The sequence below is a fragment of the Exophiala oligosperma genome, assembly GCF_000835515.1.
Source record: "Exophiala oligosperma strain CBS 72588 unplaced genomic scaffold supercont1.1, whole genome shotgun sequence".
In the NCBI taxonomy this organism is placed as follows: domain Eukaryota; kingdom Fungi; phylum Ascomycota; class Eurotiomycetes; order Chaetothyriales; family Herpotrichiellaceae; genus Exophiala; species Exophiala oligosperma.
This window is the reverse complement of record NW_015622818.1, coordinates 800,201-824,396: the sequence shown is the minus strand read 5'-3', so window position 1 is coordinate 824,396 and position 24,196 is coordinate 800,201. Positions and strand designations below refer to the sequence as shown.

General features: G+C 49.6%; 9 protein-coding genes across 9 annotated transcripts; 3 read left to right on the top strand and 6 right to left on the bottom strand.

The window, feature by feature from the left end:
• Positions 1-144: 144 nt before the first annotated feature.
• On the bottom strand, positions 145-2,266 carry PV06_00292 (uncharacterized protein). Its single transcript, XM_016400772.1, has 2 exons — positions 1,591-2,266; positions 145-1,529 (listed from the first exon to the last, which is right to left on the bottom strand). Exons 1-2 carry the CDS (start codon positions 1,880-1,882, stop codon positions 439-441), a joined length of 1,383 nt encoding a protein of 460 aa, XP_016267825.1. The 5' UTR covers positions 1,883-2,266; the 3' UTR covers positions 145-438.
• Positions 2,267-2,685: 419 nt separating this feature from the next.
• PV06_00291 (uncharacterized protein) lies at positions 2,686-4,692 on the bottom strand. The gene is made up of 2 exons (XM_016400771.1): positions 3,208-4,692; positions 2,686-3,154 (listed from the first exon to the last, which is right to left on the bottom strand). The coding sequence occupies exons 1-2, from the start codon at positions 4,265-4,267 to the stop codon at positions 3,114-3,116; spliced, it is 1,101 nt and encodes a 366-aa protein (XP_016267824.1). The 5' UTR covers positions 4,268-4,692; the 3' UTR covers positions 2,686-3,113.
• A 698-nt stretch (positions 4,693-5,390) lies between these two features.
• PV06_00290 (homoserine O-acetyltransferase) lies at positions 5,391-7,187 on the top strand. The gene has a single exon (XM_016400770.1). It carries the CDS (start codon positions 5,517-5,519, stop codon positions 7,104-7,106), a length of 1,590 nt encoding a protein of 529 aa, XP_016267823.1. The 5' UTR covers positions 5,391-5,516; the 3' UTR covers positions 7,107-7,187.
• On the bottom strand, positions 7,133-8,170 carry PV06_00289 (V-type proton ATPase proteolipid subunit 2). Its single transcript, XM_016400769.1, has 5 exons — positions 7,934-8,170; positions 7,864-7,881; positions 7,795-7,807; positions 7,658-7,740; positions 7,133-7,606 (listed from the first exon to the last, which is right to left on the bottom strand). The coding sequence occupies exons 1-5, from the start codon at positions 7,997-7,999 to the stop codon at positions 7,286-7,288; spliced, it is 501 nt and encodes a 166-aa protein (XP_016267822.1). The 5' UTR covers positions 8,000-8,170; the 3' UTR covers positions 7,133-7,285.
• A 91-nt stretch (positions 8,171-8,261) lies between these two features.
• Positions 8,262-12,763, top strand: PV06_00288 (uncharacterized protein). The gene is made up of 3 exons (XM_016400768.1): positions 8,262-11,875; positions 11,924-12,355; positions 12,408-12,763. Exons 1-3 carry the CDS (start codon positions 8,696-8,698, stop codon positions 12,483-12,485), a joined length of 3,690 nt encoding a protein of 1,229 aa, XP_016267821.1. The 5' UTR covers positions 8,262-8,695; the 3' UTR covers positions 12,486-12,763.
• PV06_00287 (uncharacterized protein) lies at positions 12,241-14,984 on the bottom strand. Its single transcript, XM_016400767.1, has 2 exons — positions 14,741-14,984; positions 12,241-14,670 (listed from the first exon to the last, which is right to left on the bottom strand). Exon 2 carries the CDS (start codon positions 13,883-13,885, stop codon positions 13,484-13,486), a length of 402 nt encoding a protein of 133 aa, XP_016267820.1. The 5' UTR covers positions 13,886-14,670; positions 14,741-14,984; the 3' UTR covers positions 12,241-13,483.
• A 462-nt stretch (positions 14,985-15,446) lies between these two features.
• Positions 15,447-16,213, bottom strand: PV06_00286 (uncharacterized protein; the record flags this gene model as incomplete). Its single annotated transcript, XM_016400766.1, has 2 exons — positions 15,447-15,610; positions 15,688-16,213. The coding sequence occupies 2 exons, from the start codon at positions 16,211-16,213 to the stop codon at positions 15,447-15,449; spliced, it is 690 nt and encodes a 229-aa protein (XP_016267819.1).
• Positions 16,214-17,402: 1,189 nt separating this feature from the next.
• Positions 17,403-18,741, bottom strand: PV06_00285 (uncharacterized protein; the record flags this gene model as incomplete). The annotated part of the gene is made up of 4 exons (XM_016400765.1): positions 17,403-18,338; positions 18,399-18,496; positions 18,543-18,581; positions 18,633-18,741. 4 exons carry the CDS (start codon positions 18,739-18,741, stop codon positions 17,403-17,405), a joined length of 1,182 nt encoding a protein of 393 aa, XP_016267818.1.
• A 510-nt stretch (positions 18,742-19,251) lies between these two features.
• Positions 19,252-23,031, top strand: PV06_00284 (uncharacterized protein). Its single transcript, XM_016400764.1, has one exon. The coding sequence runs from the start codon at positions 19,465-19,467 to the stop codon at positions 22,756-22,758; it is 3,294 nt and encodes a 1,097-aa protein (XP_016267817.1). The 5' UTR covers positions 19,252-19,464; the 3' UTR covers positions 22,759-23,031.
• Positions 23,032-24,196: the final 1,165 nt, after the last annotated feature.

Here is a 24,196-nt window from a genome sequence, read left to right as displayed (position 1 = left end):
TTGCAGCCTTGCAGCCAGAATGCGACAGTGCTTTAGGTCTATCTAAGGAATAGAGTATCCTTGCCAGATAGATATTTGTCTACAACTCATCATCTGCAAAGTCTTGGATCCATTGTCATATATACAAATTTTATTATTTCATTAATACAAAGTATTGTCTGTTCTGTTCATTTTGTTCAATGATCTATTCCCAACATAGTGACCTTCATAAAGCAGTACGGTATTCGGTATTTCTGACCTCTGACTCGCGAGGGGGTATTCTCCATTCCACATTTCCCTGTCATCAAATACCTAGCTATCCTCATGCCCCATAGCCTGGTATCACAAATCTCAAAACTGGCAAAATGATGAATAGATCGCGTTCGTATGTCGCCTCTGACACAACCCAAAGCCCAGTTTTGATCGCCCAGCTCTCCCCAATGCGAAGACCAATTTAGACTAGAAATCTTTGAAAGCCTCTTCCCATTCTTCACGTAATTCGTCAGTATACCTGCCTCGACCACCTTCACTCTCCTCGCCTTCAACAGGATCAGGGTACTCGTCGAAATTACCTGCATCTCCAGCCCATTCGACTCTCGGTATAATCGGACCTCTTCGCTTCCTATAGTAGATCTCGTCCCAATCCACGCCGTCGAAAAAGTAATGTTCCATTACACGTTTACTGCCACCTGCGATTTGACCCAAGCGTTGCGTGGGATCCGTTTGGCACAACGCAAGAATAAAGTCGCGAGCTGCCCGGGGTACGTGAAGACTGTGACGGTGTCCTGGCTGAGATGGGTGCGAAGTCGGAAAGCGTATGTGGCCAGCAACAATCTGTTCGTAGATGCGCATAGGATTCTGATCCCAGAATGGCGGTTGTCCTATAAGCATTTCGTAAACCAAGATTCCGAGCGCCCACCAGTCGACCGCCGTACCGTGGCCAGTGTTGCGGATCACCTCAGGCGCGAGGTATTCCGGTGTGCCGCAGAGAGTGTAGGTCACACCTGCTCCACTTGCTTGTGGCTCAGGATGTTCCGATGCAGGTTTCGCTGAGGTATGGTTCTGGTTGGGAGTACTGGGGGATGCTTGATCGGTAGTTGGCGGTAGGTATTTGGCGAAGCCGAAGTCAACGAGTTTTAAATGGCCATCTACATCCAACAAGATGTTCTCCGGCTTCAAATCTCGATATGCGACGAATTGTACTTCGTGCAAATACGCCAATATCAATGTGATTTCAGCTGCGTAGAATTGAACGGTAGCAAATGGGAACCGCCGTGCTCGCCGAAGATATGAAAATATTTCTCCCCCGGGTGTATAGTCGAGAAGCATGTATAGCGAAGTGTCATCAGAGAATGATGTGATCAAGGTGGTAATAAAGGGATGCCCTGCGACGGCAGCAAGAACATCCCGCTCGTTGCGAACGTGTTCAACCTGCTTGAGTTTGATCACATCGACCTTTTTCAGAACCTTCAGGGCAAAGACCCTGTCCCTATCCGGCGATTGAGGATGCGCAAATCGACAAAGCCAAACACGAGCAAATGTTCCTGTTCCTGCACCACACTCTGTCAGTTTCATATAAAGAACCACTCGGGCGGCGACAAATTTTCATACCCAGGGTCCGCATCAACTCAAAATCACCGAGCTTCAAATGTTTCGATGATTGTCCCAACTGTTTCTGTTCTGGATCTTTTGAAATTTCCTCCGGAGGCATTACCCCCCGCGATTTCGATGCGTCGGCTTGGTTGATGGCCAGATCTTTCTCGTTCTGGCGACTAGGGTGAGGATGTGAGGCACTTCTGACATTTTGCGGGTTACTGGGTCGCAAATTCTGTCTATGACCTTGAGCTGAGGCCGCTCGCGGCGGCTGCTGTTGCTGCGACGGCTGAAGCGTCGCTGTGCTCATCGGTGCAACCAATTCGCATCTTCCTCAGTCGTGGCTGCCGTACAGGCCTAGGTACATGGCAAAGCACCGGTTGCGCTCATGCGATCACGTATCCAAACGGCAGGTGAGTGCAGACCCAAATTGAGCGAGAAAATAGGATTGTGGCGGAATCGAGAGATCGCGGGACAAAAGTGCAATTGAGGGTCGAGCCAGCAGTCGGTCCAAGCCACCGCGCCTACGCAGTACAATCACAAGAACAGGCAATCACTCAGCAATCGACAACCACAACACTTTCCCAGTCTCGCTGCTCGCCAAGTGGAGTTTGAAACAAAGGGAGCGAGGATGACGAAAAGCGGGATGGATGAGACTGTTGGACCATCTAAAACGAGCAGTGCAAGCCTCACTAGACAGGGGGCGGACCTGCGCGGGGCAGAAAAAGCGAGAGGCTGCAGGTTCGAGACTGCCATACGGGGTACTCGTACAGGCACCATAGGCACTAACTTGGGTATACATATTGTAGGGAACCAACTCAAAGGTCCATGCTTGTGGAACCGAAGCAGTCGAGCTTGAAAAGCACGCTTATTAGGCAGTCGTTCTGATATGTGAACCAATGAAGCATTGCTTGGTGAGCTGGTCGGAATGTCCGTCAGTTGGTCGTCTGTGCCAGCTGCTTCGATCGACAACAGATGGGTTTCAAACTAGACTCGAAGAGGTCTCAGCGGAAGCCAGTCGCTGTCTAATGGTTGTAGGTGAACGAACAGCGCCAGTAGGAACAGTATCTTGATTCCAGGCCTGACGCTGTCCGAGCCGACATGCAGATTTACGCGATCGGCCTTTCCGCACATCTACTCGCTTAATGACACGAAGTTGCCTCCATTTATTGGAGGATATATACATAGCGACATAAAACTACAGTATGCTACGTGTACTATTCCTACTCAATGTTCCGTACTCCGTAGCATTGCCAATATTGTGTCAGGTTGATCAATAATAAAATGTCTGCACAGATGCCACATGCCGTCATTAATGCTGCCCTGTGCCCGACTCTGAACGCCTTTTCTCATATGTGCAGTGACGCTGAGTGTGCGCATTGGGATTTTCCGAGTCCGCCGCTTGTTTTATTGTTCCAATACTCCCTCTCTCTATCTTTTGTAACGAGGGAACCTTGCTGTATGCTTAAAAACGCCCCCAAGACTTTTTGGTGCCATAAAACAAAGCGTATAATTACAATGGAGAAAGCACATATGGCTCTCTATGTGCGCTTCATCCGTTCCTCTGCTGGCTTCCATGATCCTGGAGGGTTGTTAGTCTTCAACTGTAGGCCTTGCTGAGGTCAGGGAGCTTACCATCAAACTCATGCTTTACAAACGCCATAGGGTGATCTGCACCCTCAGCACCCATTTGACCGACTCCGGGACTGAAACTCGTAATGGGCAGCACAATGACATCGCCAATTTTCTTGTGTTCCTTAAGGGCAAAGAAGTCTGAATATGTGATATTTGATCGTCGGGTACTAAAGTCGAAGAAATCCCTGTTATTGAAATATGAAAAGAGGGTATCGGTCCAGACTCCAGGGCCTGTGTACTCCATGATGCTCTTGTGGGGAGTTTGGCCCGCTCGCAGATGGCCAGCTTTTTTCATAGCCAGGGTGTCTTCCGTAATAGAGGCCACAATATCCCTCAACACAGGGTGGCCCGGTTTAGACTGGATCGTCCACTGGCAGAATTGTATCCTTCTAGCATACCATTCGTTCCAATCTGGTCTATCGGGATCAGCTTCGATCCCGACCACCAGACCAACCTGAGACTTGTCGAGGCTCTCGGGAAGCCATTCGGTGGCAGATTTTATTGCTGAAGTGTCAATATCACTGTATATACCACCACGAGCGAGCAAGATCAAGTAACGGAAGAAGTCGGCTTTGAGTACCGGTAGAGGCATGGCTTCGTACGCTTCGACCACATCGGGTGTGGACGCATAGAGATAGTTGATGAGATGAACGGCAGCATCATCCGTGACCACCTCGTGGACGAACCCAGGATGTAATGTCGTCCAAGATGCTTCAAATGGTCTTAATCTTGCTTCGAATTTCCCGGACCCAGGTCCTTCTTTCCACGTTTGCCATACATATGCAGGAAATTTGGTCTCGACATCGTACGGGAAATGGTAGCGTAGGCGCTCCCGCAAGGGCTTCGAAGCAAGGATTCGTAGGGTGCTCTCGTCTGACGTGGTTTTCTGCCCGGCTTTCGGAGGAGGGTACGATCTTGAAGGCTGGTCTGCCGCTTGGGCTGTCGGATGGATCAAGGCAGAATCGGCTGTGGACGAAGAGGTCGACCGCAGGAAGAGGCATAGTATGACCAGAACCACAACAATTGCGGCAAGCCGTCTCGTGTTGGGTGAAATTGTCATGACTGAAGTCGATCGCGAGATCGAACTGGTCTTAGTTTTCCCAATACGGCTGGAAATGTGCAAGAACTATTTTTTGTGAAGATGCTGGATGCAGTTGGCCTCCCACAGAACAACGTGTGCTCTCTTGAAATCAACAGCCCGAGCCCGCGAGAAGACCAGTGCTGCAGACTGATTTAGGGAATGAGTGGTTTGCACATGGCCCTCAAAGTTGTGGTTTGCAGGCGGCGAACATGGCGCTCCCGACTAAGACAGTCGGAAGGAGACGTATGTGTCGTATTAGATGGGAGGGAGACCTCGTGCGGAGTGGTGAAGATCCGACAGCACTGCAATTAGATCCAGAGGATCAAACAAGAAGGATTAAAGGAGAGGACACTTGAGATGGAGAAACAGCAAGCAGGGATCGCCTGGCTGAGCGCGCAACATTACGACGACTGCGATATTATTGTAATAGACTCCCGATGGGCACTCGAACAAGGCCTACTAAGTTTCTATTGGCACTAGAATAACAAATTGACAGGGGTTGAACCTCACTAGGCCTCGCTTTCTGCACAAGCTTTTTAGTACCGGAGGTATTGTCACGGAGTTGTCGAGACTGATTTTCCAACGATGAGCGAGATCTTAGCCTTGTATTATGGAATTTCCACATGATCGTTCCACGACCTTTCGCGCACCATGCGCACCAAGCAACAGATCTCCAAGTACCTTAGACATTGTACCCTGTACCTGTATCTGCCTCTCCGTACGCTCTCAGGAGATATTCCGTGGTGATAAGACACCAGCTGCGCCGCATTGACCTTGAGCTGAATGGTCACCCTGGTGAGCCTTAAACCTTCAGCACTTACAAAATTCGGTCAGCACATACTCCTGCTGAAGGGAATGCTCACGCTGCGCTGACAACATGGTCAAATCTATCCTTCATTATTGGTGTAAAATGTAATCTTCGAGGCCTGGAAGACGTGATTTTGGGAACATGCGCTCATGCTCGTGCTCGTACTCGTACACACCTCTCCGCTGGAAGAAAAATTTACCACTACGGCAGGTTAAGCGACAAAGATCTGCAGCGAATTTCATTGGAGGATGATGATGTGATTTTATAGTCTCGCCTCCTACTCGTACCTCGACCCTCTTGTCGCCGAAATATGTCAGAGGGGAAAATGGAGCCTACATATCAAAAGGCGTCTTCTAGGGTGAAGAGAGGCTTCGTCCTCGATTCTACCACCTCGATTCCCTCACCGCGCTACTGTCCACCATGGCGACTCCTCGTGGTGCTCAAATAGCTGCTCGCCTGCTCAGTCGAGGCTCCAAATCCTTGACGACGAATACCTCGTCTTTTCGACCCAAGTTACCTTGGTCTAACGCTGTGAGCAACAGAAAGATTACAAATGCAAGTTTACATACCCGCTCGCAACACCATGCTCAGGCTGCTGCCGCTCAAGAGGAGGTCGCATGGGAGCCTGCCGAACCATCGAACCCAGCAATGGCATTTCCTTGTCTTGACGCCCAAGAACTGAAGACAGCTGCACTGCAGAGTAGGTCTCTGGAATCGGGTCCAGAGCCTTCCTATACCAGTGGTACACACATGGTCTTCCACAGCCCAACGCCATTATTACTGGACTGGGGTGGTACTCTACCAGAATTCGAGATTGCACATGAAACTTGGGGTACATTGAACGCAGACAAGAGTAACGCCATTTTGATACATACTGGTTTGTCAGCATCCAGCCATGCACGCAGCACCGATGCAAACCCGAAGCCAGGCTGGTGGGAAAAGTTCATTGGGCCCGGTGCTCCAGTCGACACTGACAAGTACTTCGTCGTTTGCACAAATGTGATAGGAGGATGCTTTGGCTCGACTGGTCCCTCGTCGATCGACCCCTCCGACGGTCAGAGATATGCCACCAGATTCCCCATTTTGACCATGGACGACATGGTGCGGGCACAGGCAAGACTATTGGACGGCCTGGGAATCAAGAAGCTGTACGCAAGTGTCGGTGCGAGTATGGGCGGCATGCAAAGTTTGGCTTTCGGTGTGCACTTCCCCGACCGGGTAGAGAAGATTGTTAGCATTTCTGGATGTGCCAGAAGTCATCCATACAGCATTGCCATGAGGCATACTCAACGACAAGTCTTAATGATGGATCCCAAGTGGAATAGGGGATTCTATTACGACAGTATCCCGCCGCATTCTGGAATGAAGCTCGCTCGTGAGATAGCCACAGTGACCTATCGAAGTGGACCTGAATGGGAGAACAGATTTGGACGCCGACGAGCAGATCCTAGGAAGCAGCCTGCTTTGTGCCCGGACTTCCTGATCGAAACCTATCTTGATCACGCAGGAGAGAAGTTTTCGCTGGAGTACGACCCCAACTCGCTGTTGTATGTATCTAAAGCCATGGACCTCTTCGACCTCGGATTTGCCCATCAAGAGCAAACCAAGCTACGCCGCCAGGAGAATTTGGAAAAGATGATGCAACGCCCTGACGTATCGATTCGCAACGACTTATCCTGTAGCCTTACCCTTCCCTCCAAAAACTACGAAGAGCAGGAATCGACAGCACCCATGGACGAGGCAACCAGTTCAATTGGCAGCGAGCCACCACAGGACCTGGTCAAGGGTATGGCTGCTTTACGATCTCATCCTGTACTTGTAATGGGAGTAGCCAGTGATATCCTATTTCCGGCCTGGCAGCAACGTGAAATCGCTGAAACTCTACGGGCTACTGGAAATCATCAAGTCACCCATGTTGAGCTTGGAGAAGACATCAGTCTGTTTGGTCACGACACCTTCCTCCTCGACCTCAAGCATATTGGTGGCAATCTCGCCATGTTCCTGGCCTAAATTTTAGATTCTATTCATGTTCGATACGAGTGTTATAGCGTATAGCGATGTTCAATTCATGCATATGATATTACTAGTACATGATCTCCCACAACCAGTTATCCCTCTAGAAGCACCAAACACCGTTTTATATTTCGCAGAAACCTAGCTAAGCTCATACAACCTCCCAGTGTCAAGGCTTAACTCTTCGAGTTCAGGAGCAACCCAACAATCAAGCCGTAGAGTCCAAGCACCTCGCCAAAAATCAAAATGAGCACCATACCCACGAAAATCCGGGATTGCTGCATGTAGGCTCGCACACCCATGTCTCCCACAATGCCAATGGCATACCCGGCCGCCAACCCCGCCAACCCTACGCTGAGACCACTGGCTAGATGCATGAAGCCTGTGAAGAGACTGTAGTGCTTTGCTGGGGGAGGTTCCATGTCTCCAGCGATCAAGACTGCTATCACAAGAGCATAGACAGCGATAATTCCGGACATGACCACGGGTATCAACGACTATTTTCTTGTCAACTCTCTATAAAACTTTTATGCCAGTGCATATCAGACCTTCATAACCAGATCAGGACGGTATTGACCGACACCAGCAATGCCAATTCCTGATTTTGCCGTTCCATATGCTGCTCCTAAACCTGTGATTTCTTAGTAGTGGAATCATTTACTCGCTTCTCGGGTACAGATCGTACATCCAAATATCATCTGCAGCACGGCCGGCGTTAGTACAGGTATCAGGCAGAATAGAGCGAGTAACGTACCGCGGATGCAATTCCAGCCTGCAAATGGTCAGCTTTTCTTCCTAGTCAGAAGTCCAGGGTAATAACTTGCCATGCCAAAAAAGGGTGCAAAGCTTGGTGTATATTCGTTCACGGGTGTTTCCATGATGCCGGGCATTCTGCCTCTGGTATCAAGGGTCCTTTTCGCTAATTTGAGTTCGAGGTCCGTGGTATGATTGTCACAGGGGAGTTCATAGGAAGTGCGACAACGTTGAGTCGTGTTGGTGTAAATGTGTATTGTAGAGATGTGCCTGCGTTCTTAAGATCACATCACAACCGCAGGCAAAGCTTTGAGGAAGGAGCCAATAAGATTAAGGCGCAGGCTTGTGTCTGTCGGTTGGTCGATCCTCGTTATTCCAACTTGGAACCACAACTGCGAGCACGACGGCTGTAACCCATTCATTCGCAAATTATCTTCACATCCTCAGACCATATTTCTCATTTTTCTTCGCTCTGTTCCTGCTGGCATGGGCGGAGCATGAATTTGTGCAACATCACATGTAATTCTATCCACCTACATCGACGCCCTCCACGACGCACCTCTCAATCTTAGTATCAGCCACCACATTTACTTGTTCATACTCCTATCCCACGATTAACTCCAATACCACGGTGACCCTTACATGCGATAGCTTTTCGACAAGAAATATCCTGGGTGAGGACGAGCAGAAACAAAGAAGAGGAGAGAGGAGAGAATAAAGCACGGCCTCCCAAGAAACCCCCTGTGAACTCCATCTCACCGCGCTCGATGCACCCTCGGTGACATTCATTCCTCTTCTAAGGCTACCCTCCCTCTGCTATCTCTTCGCTGAGTATGGCAGACTATGGTAGTCCCGATTCGCGCTACCATGCTTCGAGAAGCCCAAACTATGGTGGTCCCCCGGCCGACCGTCAGAGAGATGCTGCTTTCCACAACATCTTTGGCGGAGCGCCGCCTCCAGGAAGATCACAGACAATGACAACCCAGTCGTCAGGGATGATGTACGATCGCTCCAACAGCTTGAGCATGGGTATGCAGCCAGCCCAACACACAATGTCTATGCGACAGGGACCGCCTCCGCCCATGCGACATCCTCCACAGAATTACGACCGTGCAAACGGCATCGTCCCAGCTCAGCCCTACATGAACGGCACAGGTAACCCAAGACCTATGCCGCATAATCCCCCACCCATGTTTCCAGATCGGAGACCATACCCCCCTCCTCAACGCATGGATCCACGATCAGGAGGACCGCACATGATGCCCAATCCATATGAGCGCAGGCCTCTTCCCAACAGAATGCCTCCTCCGGCACTGAATAACGACTCCTACAGATCACGATCTATGGTGAGACCGGGTGAGCCTACCATTGGTTACCGACCTCCACCCAATAGTTTCCAACAAGGTACGGCTGGTGCCATTCGACAGCAACCTTATGCTGGAATGGGTCCCATGGGTCCATCTAGAACGACTGCGCAGGGCCGGCACATCCCTGAACGTCCTGACGATCGCGCGATGTCCATGGGTACATATTCATTTGATCGTGATCACACACAACAGTTGACTAGTGGAAGGGTTGTGCCTGGGAGACGTCGAGAAGCAGAAGGTGATCCCTTTGCAGATCAGGTATCTGTTCAAGGGTCTTTCAATTCAACCAGCTCGCCGGCGTACGTGCCGACACACCGTGCACGCCGCCCTAGTGAGAGCAGCGCAGCCCCGCCACGGACGGTATCATCGGCTTCTATCGCTTCTGGTTCTTCTGATCTGACGGGCACAACGATGAACGGGTCACGCAGTGATAGTATGAAGCAACGCCCTGCACCATCCAGTCATTCCTCAAGTCAGAGCACGACGAGCACCGTTGTTCAGAGAAAGTCCCCATTGGTGTACCCGGCTCTTCTCTCACGTGTCGCCAGCGCCTTTCAGGAACGTATTGGTGTCGGTGACAGGGAGAAGAACGACTTGTCTTACAAGAACGCCTTTACAGGTGCGGAAGCTGTTGACCTGATTGCTTATATCATCAAAACTACCGATCGCAATCTGGCTCTGCTGCTTGGGCGTGCTTTGGATGCGCAGAAATTTTTTCATGATGTTACCTATGAACATCGACTAAGAGATGCACCTGGAGAGGTTTACCAATTCAAAGAAACCCTTGGAGAGGAGGCATCATCAAAAGACGTCAATGGTGTCTTCACCTTACTCACAGAATGTTATTCTCCCACTTGCACAAGAGACAATCTCTGCTACTCTATCGCATGTCCGCGAAGGTTGGAACAACAGGCGAGACTTAATTTGAAACCACAGCCGGGTCTGAGACACTCCAATTCAAGAGGCAGTCTTCACGACAATGATGACCAGGAACAGAAACTCTGGATCAACAGCGTACCAAAAGAAGTTGCCGATAGAATTGATGATCGCGAGAAAAAGAGACAAGAAGTCATCTCTGAGATCATGTACACAGAGCGTGACTTCGTCAAGGATTTGGAGTATCTACGCGACTTCTGGATAAGACCGTTGCGCGGGTTGGGCAATGTGGCATCTCCGATCAAAGAAGAAAAGCGTGAAAAGTTCGTGCGCACGGTCTTTGGCAATTGTCTGGAAGTTCTTGCAGTCAACGGGAAATTCGCAGACGAATTGTCCAAAAGACAAAAGGAGCAGCATGTGGTACAATGTATTGGAGATGTCTTTTTGAAATGGGTTCCCCAGTTCGACCCATTTATCAAGTATGGTGCCAATCAAATGTACGGCAAATATGAGTTCGAGAAGGAGAAAGGAGCAAATCCCGCATTTTCTCGCTTCGTCGACGAGACCGAAAGACTCAAAGAGTCAAGGAAGCTGGAGCTTAATGGGTATCTCACGAAACCAACGACTCGTTTGGCTCGGTATCCACTTCTACTCGACAATGTACTGAAATACACCAAGGACGACAACCCTGATAAGAAGGACATACCCAAAGCCATCGGAATCATCAAGGACTTCCTGGCTCGAGTCAATGCTGAGAGCGGCAAGGCTGAAAACCACTTCAACCTGCTGCAACTGAATCAATCGCTCAAGTGGAATCCAGGAGAGTATACAGACCTGAAGCTCACTGAGGAGAACCGTGTCATCTTGACCAAGATGGGTTTCAAAAAGTCCCCGACCGATACTGCTGAAGTACAGGTTTACTTGTTTGACCATGCCGTCCTGATGTGCAGGGTCAAAACCGTGAACAAGAGAGAAGAATTGAGAGTCTACCGAAAACCAATTCCCCTGGAACTTTTGGTTATTGCCGAAATGGATCAGGTTATTCCTCGATTGGGTATCGCAAAACGGCCTTCCTCAAGTCTCATACCCGGTGCCAAATCATCGGCATCGAGCACTCCAGGTCAGAAAGAAGTGTATCCCGTCACCTTCCGTCACCTTGGTAAAGGTGCTTATGAGCTTCAACTCTATGCCACCTCCATTACCCAACGTAAGAAGTTCATTGAACTGGTGGAAGAGCAGCAGAGTAAGCTTCGAGAGCGCAGCAGCGATTTTTATACCAAGTCGATTCTCTGTGAAGGCTTCTTCAACGCCCAAAACCGAGTCAATTGCCTTGTGCCAACTGATGGTGGGAGAAAACTTATTATTGGTACCGACAACGGGATCTACATTGCCGATCGATTTACCAAGGATAAGTCGATCAAACCAAGACGAATCCTTGATGCCACTCAAGTGTCTCAAATTGACACTTTGGAGGAGTATCGACTACTTTTGGTCCTCTCGAACAAAACACTCACTTCTTATCCGTTCGAAGCACTCGATGCGAATAATCAGAACCCTCTGGCGACACGACCTCGAAAGATTCAAGGCCATGCTAACTTCTTCAAGGCTGGGATTGGTTTGGGTAGGCATTTGGTTTGCTCTGTCAAGACATCGGCTCTGTCAACGACTATCAAAGTATACGAGCCTATGGATGACCTAACAAAAGGCAAGAAGAAGCCAGCTATTAGTAAAATGTTTGCGAGCGGTCAAGATGCCCTAAAGCCTTTCAAGGTAAGTTACTCCCTTGACTCGTAGGCCCCCCTTACTAACCCATCCAAGGAATTCTACATCCCTGCCGAATCCACGTCGGTACACTACCTAAGATCAACGCTATGTGTTGGCTGTGCCAGAGGCTTCGAAGTTGTGTCTTTGGAAACCACAGAGCGGCAATCACTTCTCGACCAAGCAGACACGTCCCTTGACTTCGTCACAAGAAAAGAAAATGTCAAGCCAATTCATATTGAGCGTCTTAACGGCGAGTTCCTGCTCAACTATTCGGACTTCAGTTTCTTCGTCAATAGGAATGGGTGGCGAGCTCGACAGGACTGGAAGATCACCTGGGAAGGAACTCCACAGGCATTTGCTCTGAATTACCCCTACATTCTTGCCTTCGAGCCGAGTTTCATTGAGATAAGACACATCGAAACTAGCGAGTTGATTCATGTCATGACCGGCAAGAACGTAAGGATGCTTCATTCCAGTACCCGCGAGGTAAGTCATTGAACTGCGCTTGATATGTGATGCCTATCCTAACACTATACAGATTCTGTACGCTTACGAAGATGAGAGCGGTGAAGATGTGATTGCCAGCCTCGATTTCTGGACTCAAGCTCAGGCTTGAGGGTGGCAGAGTTCAACGTGTATTCTTCTTACTTTATGGGGTTGAGGTCAGCTAGAAGCAATTGGAGCGAAATGCTCCCGGTTGGAAGAATGTGTAGATGGAAACGAACTTGATCTCTTCATACGAGCTCAAGAAGGATATGAGACCATGGGAAATTATGTTCAGTGCTACCGACAACAATTGATTCTAGGGCAAGTTTGGACGAGGAACGCTGGAAACTAGAGCTCTAGTCTAGGACCTTTAAATGGCCGCTTAAGGCTTTAGACATTGTTTATTCGGCTTCAGAGAAATCATAGGATCCTTTCAATATCGTCACATATTTGTAGAAATGCGTATCAAGCGTCGCCTTGTCATGACACTGGATAGCTAGGCAGGTATCTTCGAAGCACGATAGGCGAAATATGATACCGAAGAGTGACCGAGAACGGAAAGGAGGACGATGACATTCTCGCAGATCTTTCTTGGACGTCTGAAAAGCTCAATATGACTGCACCGTTTCGTTTCAGAGCGTCATCCCACAACATGTGCCCAGTACACATACACCTCACTTCACTCGACTTGTTCAATTTTGGTCAAATTGAATCTCTTGCGGATGTTGTCCAGATTCAAACCTCGGAAGCACTGAAATGAGAGGAGTCGATGGCTACGAAACAGAACAACCGTACGGTGAGGAGATAGGTAGGCTACCAATTGGGTCAAATGGGAACCGTACCTGGATGTACGTTCGAATGAGATACAGAGTGCCTCTGATTGTGAAAAATCTCAACAGCATGTGCTGTCAGCTGCTTAGCTGCCATGACCGGGGATAAATTCGATGTCATTTCTCGATGGGCTGTGTCCACCTTCACCGGTCTGATGATATCTGACTCGTTGGAAAGATATATCCACAGCTTGCCCTCCAACTCGGACTGACCTGGCATACGCCTCTTCTTTTACTTCGTGTGGAAGCTCTCTCGGCGAAGAGATGAGACGAGTCAATGGGAGAGCATCTAGCATCCTTAGCATCCCACAAGAAGCTCAGCACAGTTGCCAGCACATCTTGCATATTTGACGGCACGGATCGTCAACACGTCAGACCTTGGCTTAAAGTCACAAGAGTGTCGAAATTGTCCATTCAGAGGCCCCAGGCGGAACAGTCTAGGGCACACATGGCGTGGCATGTTTGCAGAATTGGGCTGACCGGACGAAACCTTAGCAGGGATACCATTGTACAACCTGAGAGCCTTGGGATCGAACCGGACCCGTCCGAAGAGCGTCCTAACAGGGTGGGATGCTATCAACGCCCGCTCCAGGAAGAAGCGAGTGATTGGCTTGGGAGAAGTAGAAGGGGAGCCGTGCCCACGCAGCATGAGAGATGTTATCACACAACCTACAGGCCCTTTGGACGGATAGTGGATCATCTTCTTGCATTTTTCACACGGGCGAACGAGCGAGCGAGAGGACGTGGGACGGGTCCTTTCTCGTCTGCAGGGACAGGTTCACCTCATTCTCGATTACCTGAATCTAATGGTCCATGAATTCCTCTTCTCACCCCACGGGCTTGCAGGGCATGGATGCCTGACCACTTGAGCAAGAGAAGCGTGGGTTCGAGGGAGGTCGGGACTGGGTCAAACAATTGCACTGCATGCAACTTTGAATCAGACGACCACACAAAGCAATCTGGAGAGGGTATATAAACCCATCCCCGAGAACGCTAGAGATGTATCTTCCTTTTCTTTTTTGTTTCCTTCACGACAAAACTTGTTGCGTTACTGACATCAAAACACAAACGACACAAACATAAAACCCAAAAACAGTCTCTCTCGTCTTACTTACCCTCGAGACCCGGACACCTTAGTCCAACAAACAATGGAACCTCACTGCAGTACCTGTGGCCATGATGCCTCTGGATGCAAGGGATGTTCTTGCTGCACTGTATGTTTTGTCCCTCTTTGTCTCTTTCGGGTCATATCATCATCTTCCCGTGTACATGTTATGTACCTTTGGCTAACACGCTAATGTCTTTTTGTTGAAGCATTGAACGGTAAACACTCTCTGTGGCGAGCAATTGGTGTGGTGGTGATATGGGTGTTGCTTGTCCTTCAATATGCTTCGGACCGTGATGTATATTGTTGGGATAGACAGACAATATATAAACACACTGTCATGATCGAGTAGAGCCTTTGTCGGTGGGATCTCAGAGAGTCTGCGGTGGACGTGGACGCCACATCAATCAATCACCTTTCGTCCTCGTGGCAGCAGAGGGGGGATATGACCTAGATAAGCTAGTCTTTGTTCAGTTCGAACAATCAGTCACTCTTTTTTGGAAAATACAAATTTCTGTCTTTGCAGGAGAAGAGGGTATCGTTGTCATGAATGTCTTCGTGTATACAAAACACTCATCTTGTATCCGTGGATGTGATACTACTGTATCACACCAGCCAGACGGCAACAAAAAGGAAATGAAGAGGCAATATGAGGAAGATGGTTATTCACCGATGGCATGACCATGACCATCACCAAGTATATATACCCATGGACTCTGATCTATTCGAAAGGGTAATCAGGGACACAAAAGTTACGATTTATGCCTACCTTGGTCTAGCGAGTCGTAAGGTCCTCACTTTTCGTAAATATCCGTGTGTACACAAGTCTCGACGCTTGATTCGACCCATGAATATGAATGACATGTGCAGTATTTTTTTTTGGCGCGGCTAGGTCGAGTCTGTACAGACAGGGAGTTCTGTGCTTGTGTTCTCTTGGGCGAGTTACAGTATTGGATGGGGGGAAAGATGATGGGTCGATGTTTTTGGGACGTGTCACGAGGCTGAGAACCATCTATCAATCAACCTCGTCGACGTCGGGCTTCATCTGTCCACACTCTTGACCTCCCTCACCTGCAAAGACATCCATTCCGTATGTAAGCTGATTACTGGTACATCGCACGCATCACTTAACGTCTATCAAACTCGTGACAATGACTCAAAAATCCTTCTTTGGCGCATCTCTAACACCATCGCCGTACTTGTTTGGTGCCGTCTTTGCGGCGTCCTTGTCGGCCACAAACAGTTCGACCTCCCTACTGTCCATGTGTTTCATGACATTATCTGCCTGCCACTTTTTGAAATTGAACCCAAGACCCTCATCTGGGGATTTGCAGTTCAGTCCACGTCAGCCGAATGGTCGGAATTTTTTTGGGGTTGCTCTGAGATTCATCACTCACGGGAATAGTCCTTTTCGTTCGCCTGGTCCTTGTGATACTTGACCCTGACAAAGTCCGAATCCAGCGTGTCGGGATCCAAACTCAGACTCACCAGGGCATTGATGACGGCGGTCTTGGGGATCCCGCGGAACGTCCAACTCTGTTCGTTCTTGAACTGGATCAGGTCCCGGTCGTTGCGGACGACCTCGTACCCCAGGTTCTTGCTCTCGTCGAACAGTTTGGGCAGGGCGAACCACTGGCCCGCCATCTTGTAACGGTCGTTGGCGTAAACAAACTGGTCGTCGTACACGCAGTCAGGGGTGTAACGCTTCACGCGCTCCGCCGTGGGTTCGCAAGAGTAAAGAGCGATGATGTCGTCCATGAGGGCCTGCCGGTTCGGCGGCAAACGGATCGATCTCGACGGGTCGGGTTTCCAGTCGGCCGAGCTGGACGTTTGACGGACCTCGAACGCCTCTCCCGGCGTCGAGCCGTCGTTCTGGGGGAAGTTGGTCGACGAGTCGACGTGGGCACCCGACGGGTTGGACATTGTCGTCGATGTTTCGAATGAGCGGACGAAAGGACCCCTGGAAAGAATTAGTCGTCGTGCGATGCTGATGTCGAGATTCGCTCGCGGCTTGAACGCACGCACTCGATGTGGGCGAGTCAATGATTTCATACGCAACGATGCGTCCTGGCTTTGTGAACAGGAAGGACTCTTCTGGCAGCAAATGAAGAGAAGAATTTGCGAGATAACACTCGTGTAGGTCGAATGTGAGCAAGTTGGGGTGCAAGAAATGATTCGCATATCAGCCTACCATTGTCATCTGGATATGTCTAAATAGAGCATCAGATGGCATGATGACGCCTAGAATACAATCCCCGGACGTGTCTTGACGTACCTTGATATCAAGCTCCGCATATCAATTCAACCTTGTCTGGCCGAAGGGTCAGATGTCCCTGCGAGCAAACATGTTTATATCACGTCATGACTCGAGAAACCAGAGTCGGAAAGCCGAAGTCCGGAAAAAGCATCAGCTATCCATATATTCGAACGATGCTACACATCTTCTATCGAAGCCTGTAATCGAGAATACAAGACTTAGGAGAAAGATGTGAAGCTCTGACTGTCCACAATAGCAATGAAATTTCAGAAATCTTCGTCAACCCTCAAACCGTCAATATCAATTCGCTTTCCCAATCTTCTTATTGTGCACAACATATCCTTCATGGTCTTTGAAAATCATGCTTGCGGCTGCTTTTAAAACTGTCCAAGGCCGCCTCTCCTAACTCGGAGCAGTTCCTCTAACCTTTTCAATGATCTGGTTGTCTTGAGCAAGGAGCAGGCTCGTCATTGTTGCTCATAAAGCACGAGTTTAGATGACGTTTTTCATCATCACCAAACGAGCTCCGTGTGTTGGTTTCCCTGTTGCCATCTTTTCGACTGATTCGGACTTTCAAGGCACAAAACCATCATATCAGTTCGAGTGGAGCATGCGCATTGCTCGAGCGAAGGACCACCGTAACTGCCGGTGTGTCGTCTTGTGATTCTTCCAAGTGCCCTCAGCAGTCACCTGTCGAAGAGATGCTCATTACCATGTCCAACGACTACAATTCCCCAAGGTGCGGCAACGGCGTTCTGATAGAGTTATGACTGAGCAATTCATCGAGAGGTGCTCGGCATGTAAGCACTTCGTGATCAACTCAGTATGTCTTTCTCACGTTGTTCATCAAGTTTTTCAGCTTCCGAGATACTTTCTCCAGCCGTCTCTCCAGACTGATCTCTGACCTTCATCTGCGATCCCAGGGCGTTCACCCACTCTAAAACGTTCCCATCGAGCATCTCGGCCCGTGCCGATACAGATCATAGTCGCATTGTCAATCCATCCCAGAATTCCTTTCTGTGGCCGATGTGGTAACGATCCCAGAGCAGGGAGGTAAGATAAGGTTGACCCGTTAATCCCTACGTTCTCATCGCCCATTTCGAAATGTGCAGACGCAAAGGAGTAGATGTCGGAAAAGACACGTGGGAGTAGCGGGATCTTGGACAAGAAACCCCATTTCTGGTTCGTTGAGCCTTCCTCATCACCTGGAACATGGGGTGATTGTGATCGGCGCGGGCTTCTCGGGCTTGCGGGCTGTGGGATTGAGGATATGGGGAGATCAAAGACATGGAGAGTCGACTTGTCAGAGGTTACCGCAAGCATGCTTGAATTCGGAGAAATAGCAATGCTGAAGATGTAGGCAGGGTCTACGCCCCTTCGTAATTCGGCAATCTTGGTACAGTTTGATGTCGAAAACACTCGGATCAAGGTGCCCTGCTCACTGGCCGTGGCGAGGAGCTGTCCATCTGCACTCAAGTCCATGGCTCGTAAAGCCGAGGTATGCGCCGGGATGATACTAACATTGCCTGATGCGAGCTCAACCAACTGTACTTTACCCGGCGAGCGACCTGGAAATGCCACCACACTCGCACCTAGGCAGCACAGTCCCAAAGGATTGTCCGCAGTTTCAAAGATCGCTGTTCGTTCAGGAGGCGAGGAGAATTTGTACAGGTGTATGCTATTTTGGATCGCAATCGCAATCCATGATTTTGTCAGTCGGACACGGAGGACTGCAGTCTTCAATTCAAGAGTGACCGCAACCTTCTGTTTCGCGTCGTCCCATATCATGACCTAGGTGGTGTATCAGCCCCTCGTCCCTTTGGGTGTTATTCCAATCGCACCACGGCATACTTTTGTTTGTGGCCACCTGGGATTCTTTCCGCCTCCTACGAGTGCCAGATAGTTGTACCGCCCCAGCATTTCCGCAGTGCCAATGCCGGCATTAAGGTCTGTTCGTTCTTAGTCGGAGAATGAATATAGGCCAAGAGATCGTACCTCTGGAGGCTTTCAACTCGCATGGATCGGAGTTGAACACTCAGCAAGGTCAGCATGTGCACCATTACACTTTGTCAGCCATATAAATACCACAGAAGCCTGTCTCAAGGCCAACAGCAAAACAACTTGCATCATTGTTGAAGGCCGCAGACAAAGCAATGGATGCAGGGGACTCGTCAATGATGGGTCGTGTATTCATCTTGGTGTGAGGATGTGTCACCGGATCATGATGTGCAACGAGGAAGTGGGCGACGATGGTGGTCGGAATCAAGATGCCTCAAGAGTTGCTGGGAGCCCTGATGGAAGCGATTGTCAAAAGTCCATGGTGGTTTGTTGTTTGAATGTTTGGACGGGACGAAAGCCAGTGAAGCAAAGGCGCGGGCTTTTTGGTGTCGTTTGTCGATGATCAGAGCCGCCTAAAGTAGATAGTGGCCGGGGTGCCTTAGGAATCCCTGCGTTGGCTAAAGATGCCTGCGTTGCGCCTAAGAATCTCGCTTAGACTTGTGCAAGAAATAGGCTTGACAGGCGCAAACGCACGCCCATGTTGATTATCCAAGACAAGGCTAAAGCCTGCTGACCCAGATATCAAGGAACGAGTCAGCGTGACGCACCCTCATGATGGCGGTGGCTGTGCACTGCATCCCGAACTCCATCTGCCAAACAGCATGTCATTAATTGAATTAATTGAATTAAAAAGTCCACGCGACCATGCATCATTGACCATGTAAAAAAGCAGCACAACATCCCATCCAGCATTCTTTCTATCATGTATGGTGACCTTAAGTTGCTGATTTACAGCTTCATGCAATGCTAAGCTGCCCGCCACCAAACGGACTCCCTTGGCGGTCATGAGCTAATGCACGAGGCGCTTTGTGATTGTGGAAAAGAGCTTCTCTAGGGAACAATCCCTTGTTAGACAGCAATGTCCTTAAAACCCGACAAGTCTGATGGAAGCAGACTCTCCCCTGAGCCATGGAAGTCCTCAGATCCTTGGGGACTGAAGCCGTCTCAGCATGGAGCACCACCAGGTGCTTATCCATCATCGCCAAATGCTCAAGATGCTCGGTTTATAGCACCTCAGTCGCTGTCTGCCGCCGTCCGCGCTCGCAAGAGTGATTATGTCCGGAAGAGGTCGATGAAAATCAAGATTGGTAGCTGGAATGTGGCCTCGATCAGTGGCACAGAGAAGGACTTAGGCGCCTGGTTTATTGGAGGTAACGGAGTGAGGGGTCTGTCTCAAAATTTGTCTGGCGCAAACCTCGACGATGACGACGATGGTGACTCTGACAGTGACGAGCACATTGAGTCAATCGAGTCTCAGGAAGCCCGTACCAGGAACGAGAAAAAGAAGACCACCGTGCCAAAGCACGATGTGCCAGGCGAGCCCAATGGTGAAGACATTGACCTGTACGTCCTGGGGCTACAAGAGGTCATTGATGTGTCTTCCATGACCGAAGCAATTCGGCCATACACTGATCCCAATCCTGGCAAAAAGTGGAAACGAGCCTTGAAACGAGCTCTTCCCCGTGGTTATAAGAAGGTTGCAGAAGAGCAGCTTCTCGGGCTACTTCTCTTGATTTACGCCTCGCCAGAAGTAGCTCCTTCTATCAGCTCCGTGAGCACAACGTCTGTCGGAACTGGGTTGATGGGTTATCTCGGGAACAAAGGTGCAGTCTCGGCCAGACTCATGCTGGCTGAGTCGACGCGCCTGTGCTTTGTCAATTGCCATCTGGCGGCAGGAGCTGACCTGACTGCCTTGAATCGCCGTATATGGGACACAACTCAGATCCTAAATCGTACTCGATTTGCGCCTGTCAGTACAGACGGGGAGGGCACCTTTGGCGGGGAAGAAAAGATTGGCGATGAGGATCTCGGGTTTTGGTTCGGTGATTTGAACTATCGACTGGATGACATTCCAGGCGAAGACGTTCGAAGGCTGTTATTATTGCACACTCGAAACGAATATGACGTGGAGAACAAGTCAAAACGACGGATTGACAGCGAGCTCGGCTACGTGAGCCCTCCTCCAGGTGATTCTTCGAAACAGGAGAATACACACTATGAGATAAGTGATGTTGAGAGACCTGCAACTGCGAGCGATGCTGAGCCTCCACTCGATCCCAAATCCGACCCTGCCTCTCTTCATGTCACTCTCCAATCGCTCTTGGCACATGACCAGCTTAAACATCAGCAGAAACTTCGGAAAGCATTTCACGAAGGCTGGCGGGAAGGCGAAATCAACTTTTTGCCAACCTACAAATACGACGTGGGCAGCGTGGGCATGTTTGACTCGGGAGAGAAGAAGAGAAGCCCCAGCTGGTGTGACCGTATCCTCTATCGCACTCGTCATGACATAGAGTTGTACGAGGAAAAAGCGAAACAACTCGAAGAAGCTCGCAAAAAGGATGAATCCATGAAAGCTCGCGGGATCGACCAAGCCAGTGCTGAGCAGGATGTTTTGTTTGACTATGATCCAGATGCCGACGGTATGGCCTACGGTGATGATTATGACGAATACGACGAACGTGACGATGCCCGTAATGACGCCGAGTTAGTCCGTACGCATGAAGACTATGGCGACATGATTGAACTCAACAACTATATCTCGCACCAACGGGTGTTATCTTCAGACCACAAGCCGTTAGATGCTGTATTCACTGTGACTTACGATGCAGTCATACCGGAGCTGAAAGCGAAAGTACACCATGAAGTGGCTCGAGAATTTGACAAAGCCGAGAACGAAGGCCGTCCTGCATTGACAGTGGTAGTTGATCACCACTCCGATGAACAGAACTCGAATGCTGACGGTTCGGCAGACATGAATGCCGTAAGCTTCGGTGATGTTCGTTATGCTTTGAGAAAGACGAGGGCGATCACCGTAGCAAACACTGGACAGATCACAGCGTCCTTTTCTTTTGTCGAGCGGCCTGCGGGACCAGAGAATGAGGCTTCAATAGCACCACCATGGCTGGAAGTGAGGGCCGATCCAGAGATAATGCAACAGCCAGTCAAAGGCCGCCATGACCCGAGAGGACCTATGAGCCTACTTCCTGGGGAAACAACAACAGTCGAACTGATAGTCGACATCACTGAAGGCGAGCTAGTGAAAGCACTGAACTGGGGAGAGGAGGAACTTGATGACATATTGGTGCTTAGAATCGAGAATGGACGGGATCATTTCGTTCCCGTAAAAGGAACATGGCTACCCTCTGCCTACTTCCGCTACCTTGGGGAGTTGGTGCAGGCGCCCGAGGGCGGTGCACGTAAACTGCAGCTGCGAACATATTCAGGACACAATGATCAGGCTTTTGCAGGACAACACTCTGCGCCTAAGGAGCTGTATGTTCTTACCGAAATCATTCCTGTATATGTCGAACGCTCGGTTGCAGAATGGGGAATGCTTCATGACCGGGACACTCCACCTTGGCAATATGAGAATGTGGGCATCTATTGGCCGTTCTACAAGGAAACCTGGACCTTCCATGAAGGCGATGAGCGTTCAGATATGCTAGCATCAGTCCGTGAGGCACTTGACACAGCAAGTCCACTCGAAGCCAGTCTCCACGCTGACGTGCCCTGTATTGTAAGACTGGAAGTCCTGGTCGAGGTATTGGTATCGTTCCTCCAGTCTTTGCAAGACGGCATTATCCCTGCAGAGGTGTGGTCCGAGGTTGAACGTCGCCTGTCAAGCATGGAAAAAGCGAAGGTCCAGCCTCAACCAGAAGGCCTTCAAGATATGATCATGGATCCCTTGTCGCATCATCCCATCCACAGCGTGTCTTTCACGTTCATTACGTTCTTGTTGACCCGGCTCATCAATGAACTTGTCCCTTGCGGGATCCCAATTTCTGGCCCAATTACACATTCGACCTCTCCTGACCCTTCAAGACGCTCACGAGCGTCAACCATGTCTTCTGAATCGGGGAAAGAACCGTCAATATACTCAGAGGAAGCACTGCCGGGCAAGAAAGGGTTGTTTTCTGCTCTCCGCCGTCGACGGACCCAGAGTATCTCCTCGGTATCAGCCACCGGAACAGAGCAAGATGCTGCTGATCCAGAACGACGAAGCAAGCTTGTTGATTCGATTGTGGAGATATTCGCACCCATTGTCATCCGCTCGGAGAACGACGACAAACTCAAGGGCAAGGACAAGAAGGTCTTGGACGCGCGGAAGAAGAGAGTACTCGAGTCATTCCTCGACATGAGGCAACCTTAGGAGGGCGGCCATGTGATTCTTAATTGTGATCGGGGAAGTATCGAAGTTGCTGTCTCGCATACGCCAAAGAGATGCCACTCCTTGCTACGTAGCACTCGCAGCCTGTCTATGATACGACTACAACGCGAGAGGAGATCTACCGGGCATTCCGTGCGACCTTGGCGTTCTGATCAGGGCATTGACCCCGGAGTGAATAGAATAGATTCAGGACGTTCATCAGTGGACTATACCGTCCTACCTAAATAGACAACTAATAATAAAGTGATCTTGAAACTTTTGCTTTTGAATACTCGCACAAACGCATCCGCCCTCCAGACACGAGGCTGAGCAAGGCTGCGCATTTCTCAGTGAGGAATGAATTTCCTTGACGTCATATCCACCATTTGCCTGGGAAATTTCACCTTATCAGCAAAAACCTCTCAATACAGTCCGGATTGCGCCCTTTTTTCAAAGTCCTTTGTCAGCGATCTTCCTTTCCAAGGGTCTCGCTAGGCCTGACCAAGAGGAGAAAAAAAAAGACTCTCACATGCTCGATCTTCAGGTTGATATCGATACTATTCATGTCCTTTCCAAAGGGAAAGGAATTGCGCAATCCGCTCGGCTGAACAAAGTGTGAGCGATATTTACTTGCTTTCTTTTCCTACGGGTCACGACGCAGGGCGTGTAAAGATGACGCAAATCTTCTGTTGTTCATGCATTCCGTACGGACACAGCACGTTTTTCTTGTTAGAGGCATGAGATCCTTGACATGGTGACGCATATATATATATGACCCCCTTTGTGTTGGCCCTTTTGCCTTGAACTTGTTTTTTCACATCATCACCGACCACAATAAAAAACGTCCTGGAACACAATACGGGACATACATAGTTGTACACTTGAACCACAACCCTGACAAGAAAGAAAGAGAGAGGTTCGATCCTACCTTGACCTTTTGTGTGCCATATCAGAGGTATCGATACACAATTACCTAAAAAAAAATGCAAATCAAAAAATACATTCCCGACTTTCTCCTCCCGACGGACGAGCCAGGCGCGCCGCCGAGGATCTACGATGTCCCATTGAGGAGACCGCACTTTCACAGATCCCAAGTGGGCAATGATGATGGTGAGCAACAGACCACCACGACGTCCACAGTAAACCGAAACAGTACGAGTAGTAATGGCGTCGCCGGCGAGAGAAGACGGAGCAGTGACGCAGAAGCCCAGGGCGAGAGAAGAACGAGTTGGCATCCCGGTATGATTTTCGGTCGTTGAACAATACGCGTCCAACGAGTCCCAGCGACGCTCTCTCGAGAGATATGCTTTGTCCGATTTCCCTGACGGCATTGAAATGGTGGCACTTTTGCTCTGCGATTACCACTAGGTGACCTATGGTTTTTCAACGATGAGCATGAAGGGACGGGTTTTGTACTATTAGCGAGCGAACCAGCAAACGG

Coding starts and splice junctions, on each gene's coding strand:
- PV06_00289 (XM_016400769.1), bottom strand. CDS start 7,999: ATGCCCGGCATCATGGAAACACCCGTGAACGAATATACACCAAGCTTT. Junction 7,607..7,657: donor GTCCTGATCTGGTTATGAAG/GTCTGATATGCA, acceptor ACAAGAAAATAG/TCGTTGATACCCGTGGTCAT.
- PV06_00291 (XM_016400771.1), bottom strand. CDS start 4,267: ATGACAATTTCACCCAACACGAGACGGCTTGCCGCAATTGTTGTGGTT. Junction 3,155..3,207: donor TGTAAAGCATGAGTTTGATG/GTAAGCTCCCTG, acceptor ACAACCCTCCAG/GATCATGGAAGCCAGCAGAG.
- PV06_00287 (XM_016400767.1), bottom strand. CDS start 13,885: ATGATCCACTATCCGTCCAAAGGGCCTGTAGGTTGTGTGATAACATCT.
- PV06_00288 (XM_016400768.1), top strand. CDS start 8,696: ATGGCAGACTATGGTAGTCCCGATTCGCGCTACCATGCTTCGAGAAGC. Junction 11,876..11,923: donor ATGCCCTAAAGCCTTTCAAG/GTAAGTTACTCC, acceptor AACCCATCCAAG/GAATTCTACATCCCTGCCGA. Junction 12,356..12,407: donor TTCATTCCAGTACCCGCGAG/GTAAGTCATTGA, acceptor AACACTATACAG/ATTCTGTACGCTTACGAAGA.
- PV06_00290 (XM_016400770.1), top strand. CDS start 5,517: ATGGCGACTCCTCGTGGTGCTCAAATAGCTGCTCGCCTGCTCAGTCGA.
- PV06_00292 (XM_016400772.1), bottom strand. CDS start 1,882: ATGAGCACAGCGACGCTTCAGCCGTCGCAGCAACAGCAGCCGCCGCGA. Junction 1,530..1,590: donor TGAGTTGATGCGGACCCTGG/GTATGAAAATTT, acceptor AGTGTGGTGCAG/GAACAGGAACATTTGCTCGT.
- PV06_00284 (XM_016400764.1), top strand. CDS start 19,465: ATGTCCTTAAAACCCGACAAGTCTGATGGAAGCAGACTCTCCCCTGAG.